This window comes from Gasterosteus aculeatus, chromosome 10, assembly GCF_964276395.1.
Source record: "Gasterosteus aculeatus chromosome 10, fGasAcu3.hap1.1, whole genome shotgun sequence".
Classification (NCBI taxonomy): Eukaryota; Metazoa; Chordata; class Actinopteri; order Perciformes; family Gasterosteidae; genus Gasterosteus; species Gasterosteus aculeatus.
This window is the reverse complement of record NC_135697.1, coordinates 10,457,132-10,477,002: the sequence shown is the minus strand read 5'-3', so window position 1 is coordinate 10,477,002 and position 19,871 is coordinate 10,457,132. Positions and strand designations below refer to the sequence as shown.

Here is a 19,871-nt window from a genome sequence, read left to right as displayed (position 1 = left end):
AAGACCTACTTTAAAAAAAACGCTGACGCTACTTATGTCATCAGCCGCGAAAGGGAACCTGCCCGGGTAATAACGCATCTGACCCGGAGTCCGTGCAGGGTAAAGTCGGGGGAGACGGACAGGAAAAAAAAACAACAACAAAAAAAACAAAAAAACAAAACAAAGATGGCTGTGTAGCCAGAGAGACGAGTCCCAGCAGAACTGTCTCCAGCCGTGGACTTTAATCACCGACAGCTCCCGCGGGTCCCGCGGACGGTCGCCCGGTACCGGAGCAGGGAGGTTAGATGAGCAGCCGAGCTGGGCCGCCGCCGGGCATCGTCGCGATCTGCTGTCATTGCGAATAACGGCGTCGAGAGCACAACAACAGCTGAGAGACGCCTGAGTTGTTTTTGTTCTGCCTCGGCAGAGGGAGAGGACCGCTGTGTTTTTGTCAACGTAGCTAGCCGCGTAGTCCGCTAGCCTCACTGTGAGTCAACAACAACAACTAGTTAAACGTTTAATTAAGTCATAATAACGTTTTTTTTTCGTTATTACGCAATCGTTTGCTTGTTAAGTTGGTGTAGTTCGTAAGTTACCGTAAGCCTGCATCAGTTGTGACAGCCTGCTGCTGTAGCGTTAGCCTAGCTAACGCTAGCTAGCTGTCAGCTGACCGTTAGCTTGACAGCTCGTATGCTAGCCCCCGAGCTAACCTGCTAATACTCCGGTTCGGGCTGCTCGCGGCGGGTACATCTCACAGATTTCTAGACGGTGGTCGCCATGTCTTCACTGGAAGAGAGAGACGTGGGCGGTGTGGCCGCCCCTGGCTCCTCCTCGGCCGGCATGGGGGCCGGGGCCGTGGGGGCAGCGGTGGAGGCTATCGCCGGGGTCGCGGCCATGCAGGAGGAGGTCGGAATCCGGCGAGAAGGGCCCGAGCCGGACCCGGACGAGCCACCACCCAAGAAGAGGGCGAGGGTGCCCGAGGGAGAGTCAGGAAAGCTGGAGGAGAGACTGTACTCAGTGCTGTGCTGCACCGTGTGCCTAGACTTACCCAAGGCGTCTGTATACCAGGTAAACGTGGTGCCAATCACAACCCCCCCCCCTCCCCCACCAACCCTAAACCCCCCCACCAACACCAACAACAACAACAACAACGACAGCAGCAGCAGCTGGACATCCTACTAGAAACTCCCCACATTTCCCAACCGCTGAACCCTAGAGCCAACCTGTTGAATATGATGGCCAGCTCCATTTATTTTTAGGCCCCAAGTGTCTGCGAGCTGCCATGAGACAGAGCGGACACGCCCAGGCCGAGTGGCCGGATGGGCCTCTCAAGTTTCTAATATTGTCCTGTGAAATATCCTCAAATAACCTTAAGCAAAAGCCACATCCCCGACTCCAACAGGCAAACTCAACCAGAACCTACATTTGAGTAATCTTTCGCCCTTCACCTTCATCCGTCCCTCGAGTCGCTCACTTCAATGTCAAGTGAACATATTTGCAATTAATAATTGTTCAGTCGGTTTTAAACATTTGACATTTATCAAAAATACTGTGTAAGCACTAGTACATTCTTTCCATACACAATATTACCAGATATGTAGATTAAAAAACATTGCGAGAAGCACGACAAGCAAATAACACCATGCCTGTTAGTCGATATGTATCACAGAACTTATTCATGTACAATGAGAGAACTCTCACGTTTATGTATACTTTATGTATAACACTTTTTTCTATTTTTGAGAGGTTTTCGCCAATCCATTTTTTTATAACTTTGCCAAACAAGTCTAAATTCTGTTTTGGTTTGAATATAACTTACCAATTATATAAATATCGGTATTCTATAGTATTTTCCGCAATGATCTAATTTAAACACTAAATGTACTGCTTTTAAGCAAACCATTTGTCCCATAGTATCTATGGTCCCAAGTACCATAGATATGTTCACATTTTTGTCATTGAATTTGACGGGAGAAACGTTCATTCCATTTTTCCAGTGCTTTCCGACTTGTTCCCTTCCAGTTAGTATTCACAATAATAACTTTCCTCATGCACTTTGTTTTCTCCCACGACAGTGTACAAATGGACACCTGATGTGTGCTGGCTGTTTCATCCATCTCCTGGCGGATTCTCGTCTCAAAGAGGAACAGGCCACGTGTCCCAACTGCAGGTACACCAAGTTCCCTGTGACATCCGCACTTACTGACGCGTGCACACAGGCATACAAACTAACTACTCGGTTACTTTAGTCGATGATTGTCTGAGACCTGAGACACTGAATGCACTTTATACGTCAGACACATTTTCCTACTTACACTGATGCAACAAAATGGGGGAAAATATATTGTTTTGTTTTCTGCTATTTCTGAGTAAGCGGCTAAGTGATGCTGGTTAACAACATTTCGAGCATCAAAACCCACATTGATTTTAAGCTAAGGCAGGATCAGTAAGATTTGAAAAAGCAGGATAAAATTGCAGGGCTGACTAAGATGCCACCTTTTGTTATGTACAACATAACATCACTTACTGATATATTGGTACAGGGAGTGTTGATTGGAATGTTTTCACATACTGTACTTAAGTGAGTTGAAAGCACCACAACAATTCAGATAAGCATAATTTGCATTGTTCACAAACTTGAGTGAACATTCTTCAAATAGCACAAGTGTCACCACAACGTTGACGTGTGACATGTGGCCCGATGCGTATGTGTAGGTGTGAGATCAGCAAGAACCTCTGCTGCAGGAACCTGGCGGTGGAGAAAGCTGTCAGTGAGCTGCCGACAGAATGCACCTTCTGCCTAAAACAGTTCCCCCGCTCCAGCTTAGAGAGACACCAGAAAGAGGAGTGCCAAGACAGGTATACGCTGCACTCCCCCCCCCACACATACATATTCTCATCTTTGTGAGGATATTCCATGACACTGAGGGTGTTCTCTATACCCTCAATCCAGTATAGACCCTAATTTCAAAATCAAATTCTTCTCACAGAGATTCTATGGGGTTGTTGCCATAGCAACAAGTGACCCTGCTTAGGACAGCTTTGCCTGTGTGAATGTCACCATGACAACGACCAAGTCAGTCACCAATCTTTCGGTTCAGTGGGACCGCGAGTCTCTGCGGATCGGACGGCCTCTTACATAAAGATGGAATGTATATTATGTACTATACATAAAAGACAAAGCTTTGCGATGAACATAAAGTGAGAGTGGTGTAATTAATCCTCGGTTCACTGCAGAGGCTAACAAGTACCTTTCAAATTATTCTAACCTTACTTCAATTGTTGAGAAAGGATCAGGTATTCATTAAAATGCATGTGTAACATTAGTATGGTATTAATCAGCCTAGGTTAAAAAGGACCTATTCATATTATTAGTACCCTACGCTCACTGCAGTAGAGTACATGTACTCATCAAAAAGCGCCTCTGTAAAGATCCCATTTATTTAAAACCATTTCTTTCCTTTGTGGTCTTTTTAACTCACACTCACCATTATGTTGCCAGGGTGACACAGTGTAAGTACAAGAGAATTGGCTGCCCATGGCAGGGGCCGTTCCACGAGCTGCCAGCACATGAGAGTGAGTGCTCCCATCCCACTAAGACTGGTACAGAGCTGATGGGAATACTGGGAGAGATGGACCAGAACCACCGCAGAGACATGCAGCTCTATAACAGCATCTTCAGCCTGCTCTGCTACGAAAAGATCGGGTTTACAGGTACATGCAAAACAAAAAAAGGGACAAATCAGACAAATAGTTATTGTGTAAAGCGTGCAGGGGGCGGGGTGTCTTACAATGTTGCTGTATCCTCAAAGGGCGGCCCTAGCAGAATAAGTTTGGGAACCCCTGGGTTACTTTAACTTGAGCATAACATTCCAGTGGATCCCTGACAAGTAACAGCCATTTCCCCGTTTCAAATCCTGGCCTCCACTTATTCGTGCATCCAGAGGTGCAGTTCAGGCCGTACCGCACCGATGACTTCATCACCCGTCTGTACTACGAAACCCCGCGCTTCACCGTCCTCAACCAGACGTGGGTGCTGAAGGCCCGTGTTAACGACTCGGAGCGCAACCCCAACCTGTCCTGCAAGCGCACGCTCTCCTTCCAGCTCATCCTTAAAAGCAAGGTACACACACACTGCCTGTCCGTGTTGGTTAGGCTGTAGTGGCTTTCAGCAATGGATGTTGTTACAGACCAATTATGACCAGTTAACTAAGAATTGAGGAGCTAGTTTTTGGCTGAAATCCAAGCGGCCCGTGATTTTTTTACACATCCATCTACACCAAGTTGACCAATCACTGAAGTTCCACATACTGCTCTTGTGTATGTCTGTCCAAACGCCGGTATTGGTGTCTTATTCATGTCACAGACATATCTTGAGTTTTCAGGGTAAGATTATTTTGGTTACTGATGATGAAACATTTTCAATGGCTGTGCAGCGTGATTATTACATCAGCATCGGCTCCCAATAGACCACTAACCACTTTCTTCCTTTGGGATTCCCATCAAACATGTAAAACAATCAATAACAGCATATTTTGTGCACCTGTAGTCAGCAGCCGTTGGGTGTGTTTCTGCAGGTAAACTCGGCCCTGGAGTGCTCCTTCCTGCTGCTGAAGGGGCCGTACGACGACGTGCGGATCAAGCCGGTCATCCACCACCACTCTTTCTGCAACGACGCCAACGAGACCGACTACGTGCCGCTGCCCATCTCCGATTCGGTGGAGTGCAACAAACTGCTGGCCGCCAAAAACATCAACCTGCGCCTGTTCATCTTCCAAGTCCAAAAATAAAGAGGGAACGAGGAGGAGGAGGAAGATGGAATGGACAAGGAAGAAGAAGGGTGATGGAGGGCGAGGGGCTGAGAGAGTGGAGGGATTTCAGATTAAAGAGAGACACCACTGAACCACTGATACCTCTTAACCCGTACACACACACACACACACACACGCACACACACTCACTCAAATACACAAATATACTCACGCACACATTCACGGAGGGTACACACGCCTAAAGAACACACACACACACACACACCACTAATTACACTTACCTCCTTGTGAGACCCCTTGCCCGGGGAGCTGTGAGTTGCTATGGAGATGGGTGGGCATTGCTACGGGGTTGAGGGGTGAAGTTGAACCTGCAAAGCCGGTTTGAGGTAAAGGAATGTGGTTCTGGGACGGTTGGTGTGTACCTGCGCAGGCTCTCTTGAGGCCGGGTCGAGTCTGACCTTTCACCCCCTGACACCGGCAGCCAAAGGTAGCACACACACCAAACTAAGCAGGATGTTCCGGGTGCACGTGTTGGGTAAATGTGTGTGTGTGTGAGAGAGAGCGCGAGAGAGAGAGTTGTGACTGACTCTGGAGTGCGTCCCAATCTCATGTTGAAATGCCCCAAAGATGCGATAATGTGAAAACGGAGTAAGCTGATCTTTGGACATGTGAGCGGATGTAAAGCGTGTGCGTGTGTGTGTGTGTTTGCCCCTTACCTCTGCCCACTTTATGCCTGATTCAGATCAACATTCTCTTTCTGTTCAAACAAAAGTGTTCAGTTTGTGTCTCGAAGCTTTGCCCAAACAGAGGAAAGAAAGCGTTACCCCGGCGACCCCCTTTTACCTTTCAACAAGAGGAGAGATGGCCTGGCTGCATGCATATTTTAGTTCTTCGACTTCTTCCTCCAGCAGAGGTTATATTTAACCTGCAACACTAATACCATTTTTATTTCTCTTAACCCTTAATATTTAAGTACCTGTGAACTTTTTATTTTATTTTGTGTTTTAACGGGTGACTGGCTGCCTGTGTGAGTGTGTAAACAGTCAGAAACAAAACAATCTTTTAAAGTCACGGCTGGATTAGCAGCAGAATGTCACCCCCCCCCCCCCCCCCCCCCCCCCAAAAAAACCCAGGTTCACTTTGCGTCAGCTGCTTTTTGGGCATTTAATGATTTCACTCAAAACAGCTGGGTCCTGCATGACTAGAGACCCTGCACCGTTATTATTTCAGTATAGAGCACGACGTTCTCAGTCATTAAAGCTGGATTCATAAATTAGCCAGGTCAACTTAGTGCATCTATATCAGTATCTGTGTATATGTGGGTCAATAACTAACAATACAGTACAGAAAGTACAGAAATACAGAAATATGTTGGAGATTATTCAGAAACTGTCAGTGGTACAGTTTGCCCAGCAGAGAGCACTGAAACGTTTCTTCTGAAAGAAAATGTCCCGCTGTGTGTGTGTGTGACAAGGCTTTAAAAGAAAAATCGAACGGATCTGCAGTGAGACGGGATTTTTTTATATGTATTTGTAAAATAATATTCATATTTAAAAATACCTGTTTATCGATTCCAAAGATCGAGTCTTGCTACAGTAGTTGTATCCCTAAACATGTATTTTATCGCTAACATGAGAGTAAGACTGCAGAATCCTTTTCTTTTAAATAGAATCAAAATGTTAAAAATATCAGAAATCAATGTAAAAAAATTAAATGACCACAAACTAACTGACCTACAGAAAACCAGGGTTTCCCAGTCCAGCGGTACTGCTCGGATGCATTTGTGAAATATATGAAATAAGGATGCCATCAGCAGTGTGAGATGTGTGCACTAGATGGATGGACTCGAAGGACGAGTCGACAACCCGAAGTGTCTTGGGACCATCTGGACTTCTTCGTCTGTTCTGAGCTCGACGGCCCTCTGGAGACGTCTCTGGATATCAGAGTTTGGGTGGTGATGGATGGTGTGTGTGTGTCTGTGTGTTTGAGACAGGGGGGATGTTTTCCGTTTTTTTTTTTTTTTTTACCTCACCACGATGACATAAGTGTTCATTTGAACGACAACGAGAAGATATAACTTAAGTAGATTCTACTGTTAAGCGGATACATCTCTCTCCTCCTGACCTCTACTTCCTGTATTTCTGTGTTTTAATGCTTCGTCTCTATGCCAGTGGACTCACTCATCTCACTATGGCTGTACATGTGCCTTTTATTAAAGATCATGAAACCTGCAGCGCCGCTTCTTTATGTGTCTGAATTTAGACGATAAACCTAAAATAGAGCCGGCTTTGTTTCTGTGAATATTGCACTCAATGCCACGGGTATGAAACCTACATTTAGTTTTAAAGCCTCGTGCGGATGATGGATAGTGCGTTCCAGTGAATTTGTTGCGGGGAATATGAATCAATCTGTACAAAATGAGTTACACAGCCTCTATACAATGACACACATTGACTTATCAGCTACTGCTAGTTTGTGTTCTGGAGTCGTGTAAAAGATCTATGCTGGAGGAGTTCAAAGATTGAGCCTTTTATATAATGCAATGCTATTTAGTTGGATGTGAATCAATGGCGTTTTCAGAGGCCCAGAAGGAAAAAGCACAGGTGAAAATGACAAAACGAACCCCAGCTGAGTTTCATTTCGCTGCTTCCGTTATCGAGGTGTCGGCGGTCGAACCTCATGGTTAACTGGGACACGCCGGTGCAGCACAGCCATTGTTAACGTTATCAGCAACACCTGTGCTGTCCCTGCTGCGACATGTACACGTGATGCCGGGAGAAAAGGCCCAGATCACAAGTCCATACCACGGGTAGAAATAACATGACATTACTTTTAATAACCAATTCAGTTTTTTATTGCAAACATTTCCAAATTCTTACCAGTTTCAAACGTAATTTCTTGCTAAATCTGCAAAGCCGTTATTAGAGGAATATTCCGCAGATGAAGCTGGAATGCACCATTTTTAGTTGCATCCCTCCATCTGTGCCTACTGACGAGCAAACCAGCAAGTGGTTAAGTAACCGGCCATGAGGTTATGAGTCCTCCAGCGGAGGGGGTGCTAAAGCCTTGGTGAGAATCCCATCAGTGCTTTTATTGGTTTGTTCGAGTGCATGAGAACTCCCACCGGGTGAGCCTCTTAGTCTCCCAATAATATCCAGAGAAGCTGACACTGAAGGCCCTTAATGATCAACCACGTTCATGCAACATTTTTCATTTGCTTGTTAGTTATTCCGACATTAAGGCATTTAATGACATTCATCTCTCATTAATGAGTGGTAGGTTAACAACCCGTGTCTCTGCTTTCCAGCAGCGTGCACGTCATTTTGATTATCATGTGATACTTTTGCGAAACAGAAAGTCCTCCTTAAATCTTCTTTGGTGGTGTGTGTTTCTCGCCACGCCTGAGCATCATCAACATCATCGGAAACCAACAGCCAGGATTATATAAAAATGTGACATCGTCAATCCAGACACAGTACTTTATTCTATTCACACAGTGCATTTCCTCGGAACACAATATATAATTTAATATCAATATAAAACTCCATTTGTGTATATAAATTATGCATTCAATACAGCAGCGCAGATAAATACTATTAAGCTTTGGTACAGTGGTACATTTCTGTCTGTGAGCGGGTGTATGTTGTGTGTGTGTGTGTGTGTGTGTGTGTGTGTGTGTGCACACATGCTTGTAATGAGGGTGAACGGCATACCCTTCGGGCATCATCAGAAGGAAGGCGGGTGTAGATGAGGAGGGGTGAAAAAAAAAAAAGGTGTTTATGTAAAAAGTGTGTGTGATGTTATGCGCGTGAGCTCACGCAGGAACTTGGATCTCATCTCTCTAACCGTCGAGGCATCGTCAGTACTGCGCGCTCCAGGCCTGGGCACTGAGGTTGGTGCAGCTGGAAGGGTGGCAGCTGCCGTGGTGGGAGGAGGGTGGGGGCATCACACAGCAGTAACCCGCCTCCCCACCCACCCCGGTCACAACTTTACTTTGGGGATAGGACACCGAAACACCTCCCTGCAGACCAAAGAGAAAGTAAAGTCGGAGTGAGGAATTTGCTACAGAAAGCATCTTTAGGGTGTCGAGTTATTGGACCTTTGGGTTCTGTGTTTACCTGAACTATGCTACGCTGATTAGAGGCCATCGGTGAGTAGGTGCCCAGCGCTGCCTGGGCCTGGGGGTGGGAGGACTGCTGCACCCCCACAGCGTAACCTGCTGCAAACACAAAAACGCAACAGTTACACAAGAGTTTACTCACAACATATTTCATCCCTGCAATTTGATTATTAAAAAGTTTGTAGAGGAAGGAAGTTGTTTTAGAAGAAATTGTGAGGAAGACTGAATACAGAATTAACAAATCATTCAGTTAAAGAAATGTCTATTTTTATTCAACATTAAAAAAACTTCAAGAAAAGAATCATATTTGAGATATACAATAGTAATAGTAGATTTTCTCAGCTACATTTAAATTGTTCAGTTTATTATTTAATGTAATTTTTGGCAACATTAATTAATAACAGCAAAAAACACAATTTGGGTAATACAAACAATTAATGTCCATTATTCTTGCAGTGATCATCTGCATCTCCAATGTTGCCCGCTATGAGTCAAGTCTAATTATAGACAGTCATTTTAGTTATTTAGTTAACGGACACCGACGTCTGGAAGCTGTCAACAGATTGTCTCCAGCTGGGTTCAAATACTTTCACTCATTAGCATGCTTTAAATTCAAAACACCTCCTTTGAGTCTTTTGTCACGGTCGAATAGAAGCAGCAGGAAAAGAGACCGGTTCACTGTGAGACCCTCAGACTACATCTCTGACAGTGTAACGGCCCCCTCCTCTACTGCCACGGCCTACCTCTGTCCGCTACTCACACACACACACACACACACACACACACACACACACACACACACACACACACACACACACACACACTCAACTAACAGAGGTGGGAAATACCTGGTGGTTGTGCTGCTTGGCTGTGGATGTGCTGGCTCGGTGAGACGGGCCTACATGGGTGCTGAGCTGAGGTAGGGTACTGACCGTAATAATACACAGGCAACTATAGAAAAACGATATCAAAAATACTAGTTTTAGTCAAAAATTAATTTCCAACCAGAATTTAAGCTCGATGCAGAATATATATGTATATATATATTTTTTTTTTACACAGTATATTTGATGCATCTTAAATGACCATAAGATAAAATATATAAAGTGCATGTGTATCCGTACTGCGGGTGAGGGCTGGCAGTAGCTGGGGGGGTTGGGAGGAGGAGGAGCTGCATAGATGTAACCCTGACTGGGCGGGTAGATGGGCGGGGCTTCACCAGCCGACTGACAGCTTACATGAGCGAACTGCGAGGAGAGATCTTCAATCTGTCGGTCAAGAGAAAGGGGGTCATTGCACACACACACAACGTAACCACGCATGTGTGTGCCGAAGGTGTCGGTTGTGCAGCGATACATACTGTCGTGTACGGCTGTGATGGAGCGACAGGCAGCATCTGTGGAGCCGTGTAAGAGACAGATGAGTACTGCACCACCTGTGAGAGACACACACATGGGGACAAAGATAAGGACACAAGCCATAGGCATCGGTCTGGTCGTGTGTGACATGTCAAAATGAGTGTATGTGTGTGCGCTACCTGCTGTGGTTGGTGCTGAGGCAGAGATCCTTGCAGCTGAGTCTGGCTCCTGATTTGCTGCTGACTGTCAGGAGGGTTGTACACAGCAGGCGTGCCGTCAGGGTTCAGGAAAGGCTGCCCTAAAAGGTCAGAGGGCAAAAGGTGTGACGAGTGTGTATGAGTTGTGTATGTAATCTTGGGAGTGCGTGTGTGTGTTTGTGTTACGTACCAGTATGTGGGTTCACTAGTATGCTTCCCGGCGGGATCCCGTTTACCATGATGTAGGTGGAGTTAGGAGCCGGCTCCTCTATGATGGGCGGAGAGGCGGAGAGGGGGCAAGTGGGGGGCAGTCTGAAAAGTGAGATGGCGCCTGAGAGAGAGAGAGAGAGAGAGAGAGAGAGAGAGAGAGAGAGAGAGAGAGAGAGAGAGAGAGAGAGAATAACAGAGAATTAAGGATTAGTAAACAAAGAGGACGAGCAGGGGAATAGTTTTATTATAACGGTACAAAACAAAGATTTCAACGTCGTAATCCGATTAAAAGAAACTAAACATTCTACCCCCACATGTGCTAGAAGCTGACAGGAGGACAGTTAAAAATCATGGGAACATTACTGCCGTTGCCAAAGCCAGATGATTACTGTGGAGCACACCAGCCACCGCGTCCTCCTTCCCTCCCTACGTCTACAGGGCATTTTGTCTTATTGTTGTTGCTTCTTATTAATCGTTCTATCAATTTTAAGGGATGCAGGAAACAAGTTTTTAATGTGTATGAAAATAGACTTCAGACATACTGTCAACAGCACCTTAGTAATTATGTATTCTTCTTCGTGAATATGCAAATAAGAACGGAGGTGTTGCGTGAAGATTTACAGCTCTGGTGTGAAGGCTCGTGGATTGAGATTTTCACACCAGAAGAACTTGCTTTTTGTTAATTAGATGATGCTAGATAAGGAACAGACATCATTTATACACGGCGTCATTCCCAAGTGTGGTGTGCTGATGAAACCTGCTAATAAGTTTACTCGCACAAAGATAGAGGGGAGTGAAGTGTCTCTGCCTCGATCGACTGAATTTACACCTTTGAGGTGCGACAGAGAAGAGACGAAAAGTCTCTGCAAATTAAAATAAAGAAGCACCTGAACCACGTGCGTCCCAGCCATGGTTGACAGCTTGGCGGGGTTTCGCTGCGGGACCTGTCCATTGGTAGGAGGAATCAGAGTCCGTGCTGCTCCAAGGTCGGGGGTCGTTGCTACAGCGACAGTCAGTCTCAGTGCTACTTTGCCTGCTGCTCCCTGTCCAGCTGGAGCCTGAGCTGTCACGGCTCCCTCTGCGAGACACATCCAGAATTATCCTACAACCTTATTATGGCAGAACCTTTATGTGGGTGGGGGACACAAGTGTTTTCCCCACGTGCTGGCATGCCACTCACAATGACTGACATGTAAAAGTCTGTGAAAACATCCCTTCAGTTATCTTCAGTGTGTGCGAGTTTTCCAAAAATCAAATCTTAACATCTTAAAAAAAAAGAAAATATAGGTCTTCATTTTGTTTCCGCTGCAGATTCTGAAAAGCCCTGTTGCAGCTGAGCTGACCGGATTAAGATGATAAATGAGTACGCATCTGTGCAGACTGGGCTCTACCTGAAGAGCTGCCTTTTCCTCTGGGTCTCAGCAGATGGATTGTGCTCCTCCACAGCCCTGCACACAGAACACACACACGCAGACATATATTAATGTCCTCATCTAAATATAAAAAGCTGAAACGGCACTTGGAGAGAATGTACTGTAGGCAAGGTTACCTGGTTTCTGCATGGGCGCTCTCCTGGGAGCAGACAGGCTGTAAGAGTACAGCGCAGAAATGAGTGAGTCTCTTATATGTCTCCATGTCATATCTGCCTGTCTGCCTTTCTCCCTCTCCCTGTCTCACCTCTTGGTTGAAGATTCTGTCTCGTGCTCGTTGGTACTCCTCCTCTCTCTCCTCCATTGACTTGCTTTGCTTCTCCCGTAAAGGGTGAAGTCGGCTCTGTGGGGAGAAAAAGGGAGAGCAGGTCAAAAACGCTGATAGAAAACGATCAATGTCAATTATAAAGGATATTCCACGGAGACCGTCAGCTATAGAGGAGCTATAGAATAGGACAGACCTGTTCGTCTGAGCTGTTGTCTCTCTTCAGGATCATTTTCCACCGGTGGATCTCTTCTTTCTTGTCCTTATGCACCTGGTCCAGAAAACGCTGCTCCGGTCTGAAAACCCCCCCAAGAAGAACAGCCGCCATTACTTCATTGTAAACGCTAAAAGAGGAGGATATACATGCCCGCGGAGCAATTTGCCAGCTTACATCCGGGTGCTGCTGGTCCTGTTGATGATGACAGACTTGCCCGTCTGGTCTACGTTGTGATCCATGCCAAAGTAGGCCGCCACTCGATGGACCATCATACGATGGTAGGACGACATGTGAGGGAACTTCTTGAAGGGACTGAGGTGCGGGAAGGATTGCAGAATGTAAAAAAAATTGGGAAGGAAAAAGGAGAAACAGAAGAAGCCAAAGAAAGAATGAGGCAGGAACAAAGGAAAAGGGGGAAGGAGAGAGAGAGAAAGAGAGAGAAGGAGAAGGATTGCAAAGAAGGCAATAGAAGGAGGTAGATTGAGACTGGTCGCATTTTTTGGCCCATGTTCAATTTAATCCCCAGTGGCTCAAACACACCCACACCAACATAACTGCCTCAATATATTGATCAGTACACAAAATGAGCTGTATGGACAGAATTATAATATATAAGCTAGAAACACATTTTACATCAGCATAAAACCACATTCAGTCTTTAATAGGATTCAGCAGGCCTACGGGTTTGATTTCAGCCTGTTTAAACAGGTAGAACGCTCAATGAGGACCCAAGGTTATGTACTCTCCTTCACACCCACCTACAAACACCCCCCCGCCCCTCCTCACCCACACGCGCATACACACACACCTATTGCTGGTGATGAAGTCCATCATGTCCTGCTCCAGTTTAAGCAGCATCATGCGGTCTCTGGGGTTGCTGTTGAGAGTGTCGACGATAAACCGGTGCAGGTCTATGCCGGTGGAGTCGGTGTACTCTACGCTGGACTCTGAGAGCGACACAGGCAAGCAGGACGTATTATAAGTCAACGAAAATAAAAAACAAAAACACATTGCAATATTGAAAACACCCAGGAGAAATCCAAATTGAAGAACTGAATTCAATTTTATTACATTGTATTTGCTTTCTCTCATCTCTCTTTTATGAGATATCAATCACACACACACACACACACACACACACACACACAAATACACACCTTTGGACAGTGAATTTTTCTTTGGATCCGTGCTGTTCTCCTGTTCTTCCTCGTTACAGGAAGTTATCTCGTTGTCATGGCAGCTAGATGCAATGTTTGTGTCTGGAGATGCCTTAATGGAAAGAATATTAAAAAATGGAAGACTAATTACAACATTTGAGTGAGGCGGTGATGTAGATGATTACGAGGTGGATGAGGATCTGGGTATGTTTGTTTGTGGGTTTGTGTGTGTTACCTGTTTTTCTTCAAAAGGTGAGGACTCCTCGCAGACAGCCATACTCCGCACTAACTTTCCTTTTGCCTAAAATGCAAACACAAGCAAGCAGTTTTACAGATCCACAGTACAATGGAAAAGATGTAAGAATGATTAATACGAGGCAGAATTGTTTTAGCTTACCTTGACTTTTTTCATTGGTTGCACCTGGTCACAGTTTTTCTGCAAGTGAGGACGCAATTTGTTATAAAGTGGGAATGTTAAGAGGTCAGAGGGGTGAGGGAGGGAGTGAGGATATATTGTGGTTTTTCATTAATGTTGTACACTTTATTTTTATCGCCCACCTGTTGCTCAAGCTTTTTACAGGCATGGTAACACTGGACCTCCGTCCCATTGGGGGGATTTGGGGACGGACATGGCGGAGGGGTGGAGCAGCTGATGACATCACACGGTGTCACGTCACAGGAATTTAGGAGGACATCGGTACTTTCTACGGCGGCTTCAGTCATCCTCCTAAACCACGCAAAACACAAACATGTGATGCTGTGGGGGTCTACAAACAGAACTTCTACAATTTTGTATGTAACTGCTTTTTAAAAATACCTTTTAGGGCATTTGCATGAGTTAATGTGTGTGTGTGTGTGCTTTTCCCACCTACTTGGAGTTGTTTACTGGAGAGCCTCACAGGTGAATGATGAGGTCATATATCCCATGTTCCCACAGGGCAGTCAGAAATGCAATTATCCTCTCCGCCCGTGCTTGCCTTCTCTGCTGTTTCTCTCTCAGCCGCCTCTTTACTGGTCAATGCAAAAATAGCCTGAAGAGATCGAAAAGCACAGGAGACAAAACAGTGTGAGCGGTCATTGTACAACAGAAACGCTGCAACACTGTTTCACACAAACACTCACACACTCGTATCAAACAGCTGCCGAAGCCGAGCTCCTGGGAATGACATCAAGTAGCTAAGCTTGCGTGTGTGCTTGTGTGTCTGTGTGCGCGTGTGTTAACCTCCATCTAGTCTTCCAGAATAATCTCCTGGCTCAACAGTTAATTGCTGCTTTAATTTCTTTACTGTAAATGTGTGCCGGTAACACACACAGTACTGCTCAGACTTGGTGTTGGCTTGTGTATTTACATGTGTGTGCACACAAGTGTGTCCTCCAGCTTTTCTTAGAAGCAGCAGCTGTGGAGAGGATCATGCGATCCACCAGCAATGATATTCCCACAATGCCAAGCTGAGTCTCTGATCCTATAGTGGGGAGAATATCGCCCGAGACCACAGAGACGGACAGACACACACACACACACACACACACACACACACACACACACACACATACACACATACACACATAGAGAGGAAGTGGCATTCCACCATCTTCTCCAAAGGACCAAAGGCATTCAGTGGGGACACATACCGCTGTAACTAAGCGCTCAGGGGGACACTTATTCCTGTAACACCTGGGACAGAATAACAACCTCAGAGGATACCGAGTCCCATAATAAAGTTATTTAACACCCGGCAGGAGATAATAGCACTTAAAAAAAAAGATCTGTCAGTCCATGTGCGACCAATGTGGTGTTTACTTTCCACGCTGCAGTAATGAAACACAATACATAACAGCAGTGATTCTACCCAGCAGAAATATCCTTAGTTTGGCACAGAGGCGCCTGAAATCTCTTTGAGTGTTTAATAATGAAAATATGCTCACGTTGATATGTGATTCTTGACTCCAATAATGGTGCAGTTGGTTTAAGATATACTCCACATAAGTAAGATAACGTAACAGTATATTAAGTTTGAAATCTTTTTTTATTTTTTATTTACGCGCATTTGACAGCTAAAGATATATAAACAATCCATAGGACATAATAACCTGGGAGACTCCCATATGCGCTGTGGCAGAGATCCTGCTGCGCTGTCCTTTAGCCAAAACAATGTGTAAACCGACCCTGACCTCAGACAACACGGAAGGGAGAGGCAAGGAAAACACTGACGGCACATCTCCTTTAATCAGAACAACCAAAGAACGACGTGTGTATAAAATAAGACAAAGCCAGCTGGTATTGAGCCGCACTACAGCTGTGAGTCGAGAGCAACGCCTGAGAGCGGGAACGTGGAGTAAGCAGGACAGAGAGGGAAGAGAACGATGTGGAGCAAATGCACTACGGAGCAAACAAGACGAATGGGAGGCGAGGGAAGCAGAGGATGAGGAGAGACGAGGAACTAGTCTGCGGGGACTCCAGAGGTGAAGAGGGGGTGAGCGACGACGATGGAGGAAGAGGAAAGAGAAGAATTAGTGATGGAGAGGCTTGCGGCACAGTCTGTCTCCCCAGGCTTTTCAGCCGACGGCCGTGGACAGGGGTGGTGGGGGGGTTTGAGCGGAGCCCCCGGTTTTTGAGCTGAGCGCTGCAGAAGCGGCCGCCCGCCCGGGGAGAAGGTGTGACACGATCATTAGCGCGTGACGGATGGCGGCGGGAGGCAGGGAGCGCCAGTATACCGCTACATCATCATCCATCTGCTGCTCCACCCGAAGCCCGCAGCCTCAGAGCCACCGACTCACCAGGACACCTTTTTTCTGCAGCCAAAAGCTGCCTGGCTCATCTACACTGACACACAGGCAGGGCAGAGGGAAAATATCCCAAAGCTGCTTTAGATGGCCATTGTCAGCTCAACCTAGTTACATGAAGTGCCCAATTTATTTCTGTTTGTAATTAAGAACAATGAAAAATCTATCTTGGATTACAAGCACTGTAATTATCAGCGGCACTCAATCCCATTAACTGCCTACTATTGTACCATGTGTGCTTTATTATCCTGCCATTGGAAGCATAATTTTTTTTTATGCCTAAGGACGTTCTGCTCTGATTTTTCACCCTACCACTACTTGAAAACCATAAGGAAAAACAGAAAATCTTTGCACCCTGGGGCCACAGATCTGATTGTGTTTTGTCTCCGAGGTTGAAGCTGAATTTAGAAGGTTTTTTTATGTTTTCTCCCATAGCTCAGAGTCATTAGAAAATTATTCAGAGAGTCTGTCTCTTTGGTTTAAAATAATGATGGGAAAACTTCGAGGCAAACTCAAAGCATTCTACTTCATAATCTGCACAGGTTTGCCTTTTCCTATTAGTTCTGTAGTTTTCACAACAATTCTTTAAATATATATACACGTATTCATATAAATATTTTAAATTTTTAAAACTACTTTTTTTTTTAACTTGCTAATGAAATATTTGATTGATTGATTTATCTTCTTTCAGCGCACGGCCGAGAATTTAAATAAAAGGGCCTCCGCTATTTAGCCCCGAACAGCGGAGAAGGAAATAAAGTAGGTTACTCAGAAGAACAAATGTAGGTTACATCTTCTTTTGAAGGCATCTGCACCTGGGCTGCTTTATCACCGGAGGGGACTTGAGGGCGCGACAGCTGTGAACGCAAACCTCAAAGATGCGGGGAAAGAAGCGGCATGTGTGTGTGCGTGTGTACACACACAACACCACGGAGCCAGGTGTGTACTTTCAGGGTGTTAAAAGGGGCCCGCGGGAGCTTCAGCCTTCAACCGACGGCGTCGAACGCACGCGGAGGAGGCGGCGAGGCGGCGACGACCAAACAGGTGTCGCGTTGACACACGACTTCCGCGGCGTCCGTTCGGCCCCACGTACACGGGACAACACGACCGAGGGGCCCCCGGGACGGGACTTTCCCTCTGACCCATGCCGAGAAGCGAAGGGGAGCCGTGCGTGTTTGTGTGTGTCGCATTACAGTGACCCGGGCTAAGCTGGCACACACCGGGCTATTTTTACACCCCCGCGCCAGAGAGTGGACCTCCTGCTCCAGGACTTCACCGCGCTGTCAGCTGCGCGAGGGGAGGACGGCGCGGCGCGGCGCGGCGTGGGGGGGGGGACAAGGACACGCGACGTGAACTCAAGAGCTACCGGACACGAAGGGACTTTAAATCCGACACAAGCACTGGGTGAAAAGGCTGTGTGTGTGTGTGTGTGTGTGTGTGTGTGTGTGTGTGTGTGTGTGTGTGTGTGTGTGTGTGTGTGTGTGTGTGCGTGTGTGTGTGTGTGTGTGTGTGTGGATCGCCTTAAAAACTCTCGATCGCACCACCAAACACGAGTCGCAATACGGACAGCTGGTTAGAACTAAACATTTAAGTGACGGTACACTCGGTCAGCTAAAAAGACATATAGGTAATATATAGTTAATTGACGTTAGTTATATAAAGTCATGGCCGTTTATTATTCATTCAGCGGTGTCGCTAACATCACGGATCCGGAGGGGAAACGCGACTCACCGTAGCAACAGTTTCGGCTAAATTATAAATATTTTTCTCGTTCGTTTATCGCCGTCGCTCGTCGTTCTTCACCTGGAAACCGTCACCGTAGCAACAGTTTCGGCTAAATTATAAATATTTGTCTCGGTCGTTTATCGCCGTCGCTCTTCACCTGGATACGGGTTTCATTTCGCAAAAGTAGAAGAAAAGCGACGGGCAGAAAGCGTCACCCGGCGGATCGGCCGTTGGTCGCGCAGACGTCCGTTAGCTTACCGTAAAGTGACGTCTTCCTCCGGTGGAGCCGACCGACCGACTGCCGGTATCTTCAGACTGCGACGCACGTTGCGCCTCCTTTGCCTTTTGCCGGTCTCTGTCGGAGGAGAGGGAGGAGGAGTAGGGAAGGTGGAGGAGGAGGAGGAGGAGGAGGAGGAGGAGGAGGAGGACCAACACTCTGAACCCGGAGCCGCGCGCCCACACGTTCACACACACACGCGCGCGGGTGCGCGCGCGCCCGAGGAATGCACGAGAGCAAAAGCCTCCAACGGCCCACTCATCTCGCGCGCTGTCCCCGTCTCTCCCTCTCGGTTTCTGTTCCACTTCAACTCAATTCAATTTCCTTTTTTTTACCACCGAAACATTACTGCAATAAACCGAATGCAGCAGCGGAGGGGACACGACGCCAAATACGGTCTCAGAGGTCTGAGTCGGTACGCGCATTGTGACCGTGGGCTTCCGCCGGTAAACTCGCATGTAACTTGGGTCTACTTCCTGCTCTGTTACATTGGTGCCATTCACAACGCAGGCTACATTTCACTTCCCCATCATTTATTTGATGGTTTTTCAGTCCATAACTCGTTACAATTAGCCACGCAGAAGCTGCAGGGTGTGAGATTAGACCACCAACAGTAGGCCTGTGAGATCATTCAAAGTTTAAAAGCTTAAGATTAAAAGCATCCAGTGTGCTATTATTGATTTCTGTTCGATGCTTTAAGTGTATTTTTCTAATAATGAATGTATTTTTACCTAAGGGCTATTTTTAATGCAGGATTTGTCAAATGAAGTATGACGTATGAAGATGCAGAGTCAAAAACATCGAATCTCTCGGCTCATGTTAGGATGTAGCACATATGTACATCAATCGCATAGACGTTCTGTGCTGTGTAAGTATAGCTTCCATTTGTACGCCTTCCTTAAAGGCTGCAGTGGAGGAGGAGATTTTACCACGCTGTGTGCAGGCGTGATGCCAAACTGACTGGTCATTTTATCACCTGCCTGTCCATACCTCAATGAATCTCAAAATGCATTGGAACGCATTACGTACATCTAATTGTAAAAATGTATATTCAACCAGAGGTTTTAACTATGGAATTTGCATTTATTTTACTGGTACTGGAATTCCAGTACTTCAAAGCTGTATTAATGCATAGTCTGCTGTAGGATATTTACATACATTTCATCAGTGTTGCTAACGGGTGAATAAACAAGTCAGGATTTAAGATCGTACATCTAAATGTGACCAGAATTCTGCTGGAGAAACAACATGTGTAACACCATGGGGCCCGTCTGAGGCTGAAGCCACCGAGTCTTCTATCTTTGGTTTCACCACAGCAGACACAAGTCATAAGATATCTCTTTCCGTGGACGGCATCTGGTTGAACGTCACAAAACTTTA

General features: G+C 46.1%; 2 protein-coding genes across 5 annotated transcripts; one reads left to right on the top strand and one right to left on the bottom strand.

Moving 5' to 3' along the window:
- Positions 1-74: 74 nt before the first annotated feature.
- zftraf1 (zinc finger TRAF-type containing 1) lies at positions 75-6,984 on the top strand. The gene is made up of 7 exons (XM_078081657.1): positions 75-466; positions 737-1,047; positions 2,055-2,149; positions 2,695-2,838; positions 3,482-3,693; positions 3,924-4,102; positions 4,557-6,984. The coding sequence occupies exons 2-7, from the start codon at positions 757-759 to the stop codon at positions 4,767-4,769; spliced, it is 1,134 nt and encodes a 377-aa protein (XP_077937783.1). The 5' UTR covers positions 75-466; positions 737-756; the 3' UTR covers positions 4,770-6,984.
- A 1,232-nt stretch (positions 6,985-8,216) lies between these two features.
- Positions 8,217-18,824, bottom strand: arpp21 (cAMP-regulated phosphoprotein, 21). Of its 4 annotated transcripts, none has more exons than XM_040187833.2 (20): positions 18,473-18,824; positions 14,578-14,736; positions 14,264-14,432; positions 14,103-14,141; positions 13,941-14,006; positions 13,706-13,817; positions 13,357-13,495; positions 12,723-12,860; positions 12,528-12,627; positions 12,314-12,409; positions 12,186-12,223; positions 12,028-12,084; positions 11,524-11,714; positions 10,617-10,757; positions 10,409-10,527; positions 10,232-10,306; positions 9,996-10,139; positions 9,720-9,822; positions 8,870-8,970; positions 8,217-8,772 (listed from the first exon to the last, which is right to left on the bottom strand). In XM_040187833.2, the coding sequence occupies exons 3-20, from the start codon at positions 14,426-14,428 to the stop codon at positions 8,611-8,613; spliced, it is 1,986 nt and encodes a 661-aa protein (XP_040043767.2). In that variant the 5' UTR covers positions 14,429-14,432; positions 14,578-14,736; positions 18,473-18,824; the 3' UTR covers positions 8,217-8,610. The 4 variants fall into 4 exon arrangements, with proteins under 4 accessions (XP_040043767.2, XP_040043768.2, XP_077937782.1 ...); XM_040187834.2 differs by having other exon boundaries at positions 14,574-14,736; positions 18,473-18,752; XM_078081656.1 differs by having other exon boundaries at positions 10,232-10,527; positions 14,574-14,736; positions 18,473-18,751.
- Positions 18,825-19,871: the final 1,047 nt, after the last annotated feature.

Bases quoted from the DNA above. Each gene is read 5' to 3' on its own strand.
- zftraf1 (XM_078081657.1), top strand. From the start codon at position 757: ATGTCTTCACTGGAAGAGAGAGACGTGGGCGGTGTGGCCGCCCCTGGC. The intron at 2,839-3,481 runs GTATACGCTGCA...TTATGTTGCCAG, and splicing joins AAAGAGGAGTGCCAAGACAG to GGTGACACAGTGTAAGTACA. The intron at 3,694-3,923 runs GTACATGCAAAA...TCGTGCATCCAG, and splicing joins CGAAAAGATCGGGTTTACAG to AGGTGCAGTTCAGGCCGTAC.
- arpp21 (XM_078081656.1), bottom strand. From the start codon at position 14,428: ATGACTGAAGCCGCCGTAGAAAGTACCGATGTCCTCCTAAATTCCTGT. The intron at 14,142-14,263 runs GTGGGCGATAAA...CCTCACTTGCAG, and splicing joins GTAAAAAGCTTGAGCAACAG to AAAAACTGTGACCAGGTGCA. The intron at 10,140-10,231 runs GTATGTATCGCT...CTTGACCGACAG, and splicing joins CATCACAGCCGTACACGACA to ATTGAAGATCTCTCCTCGCA.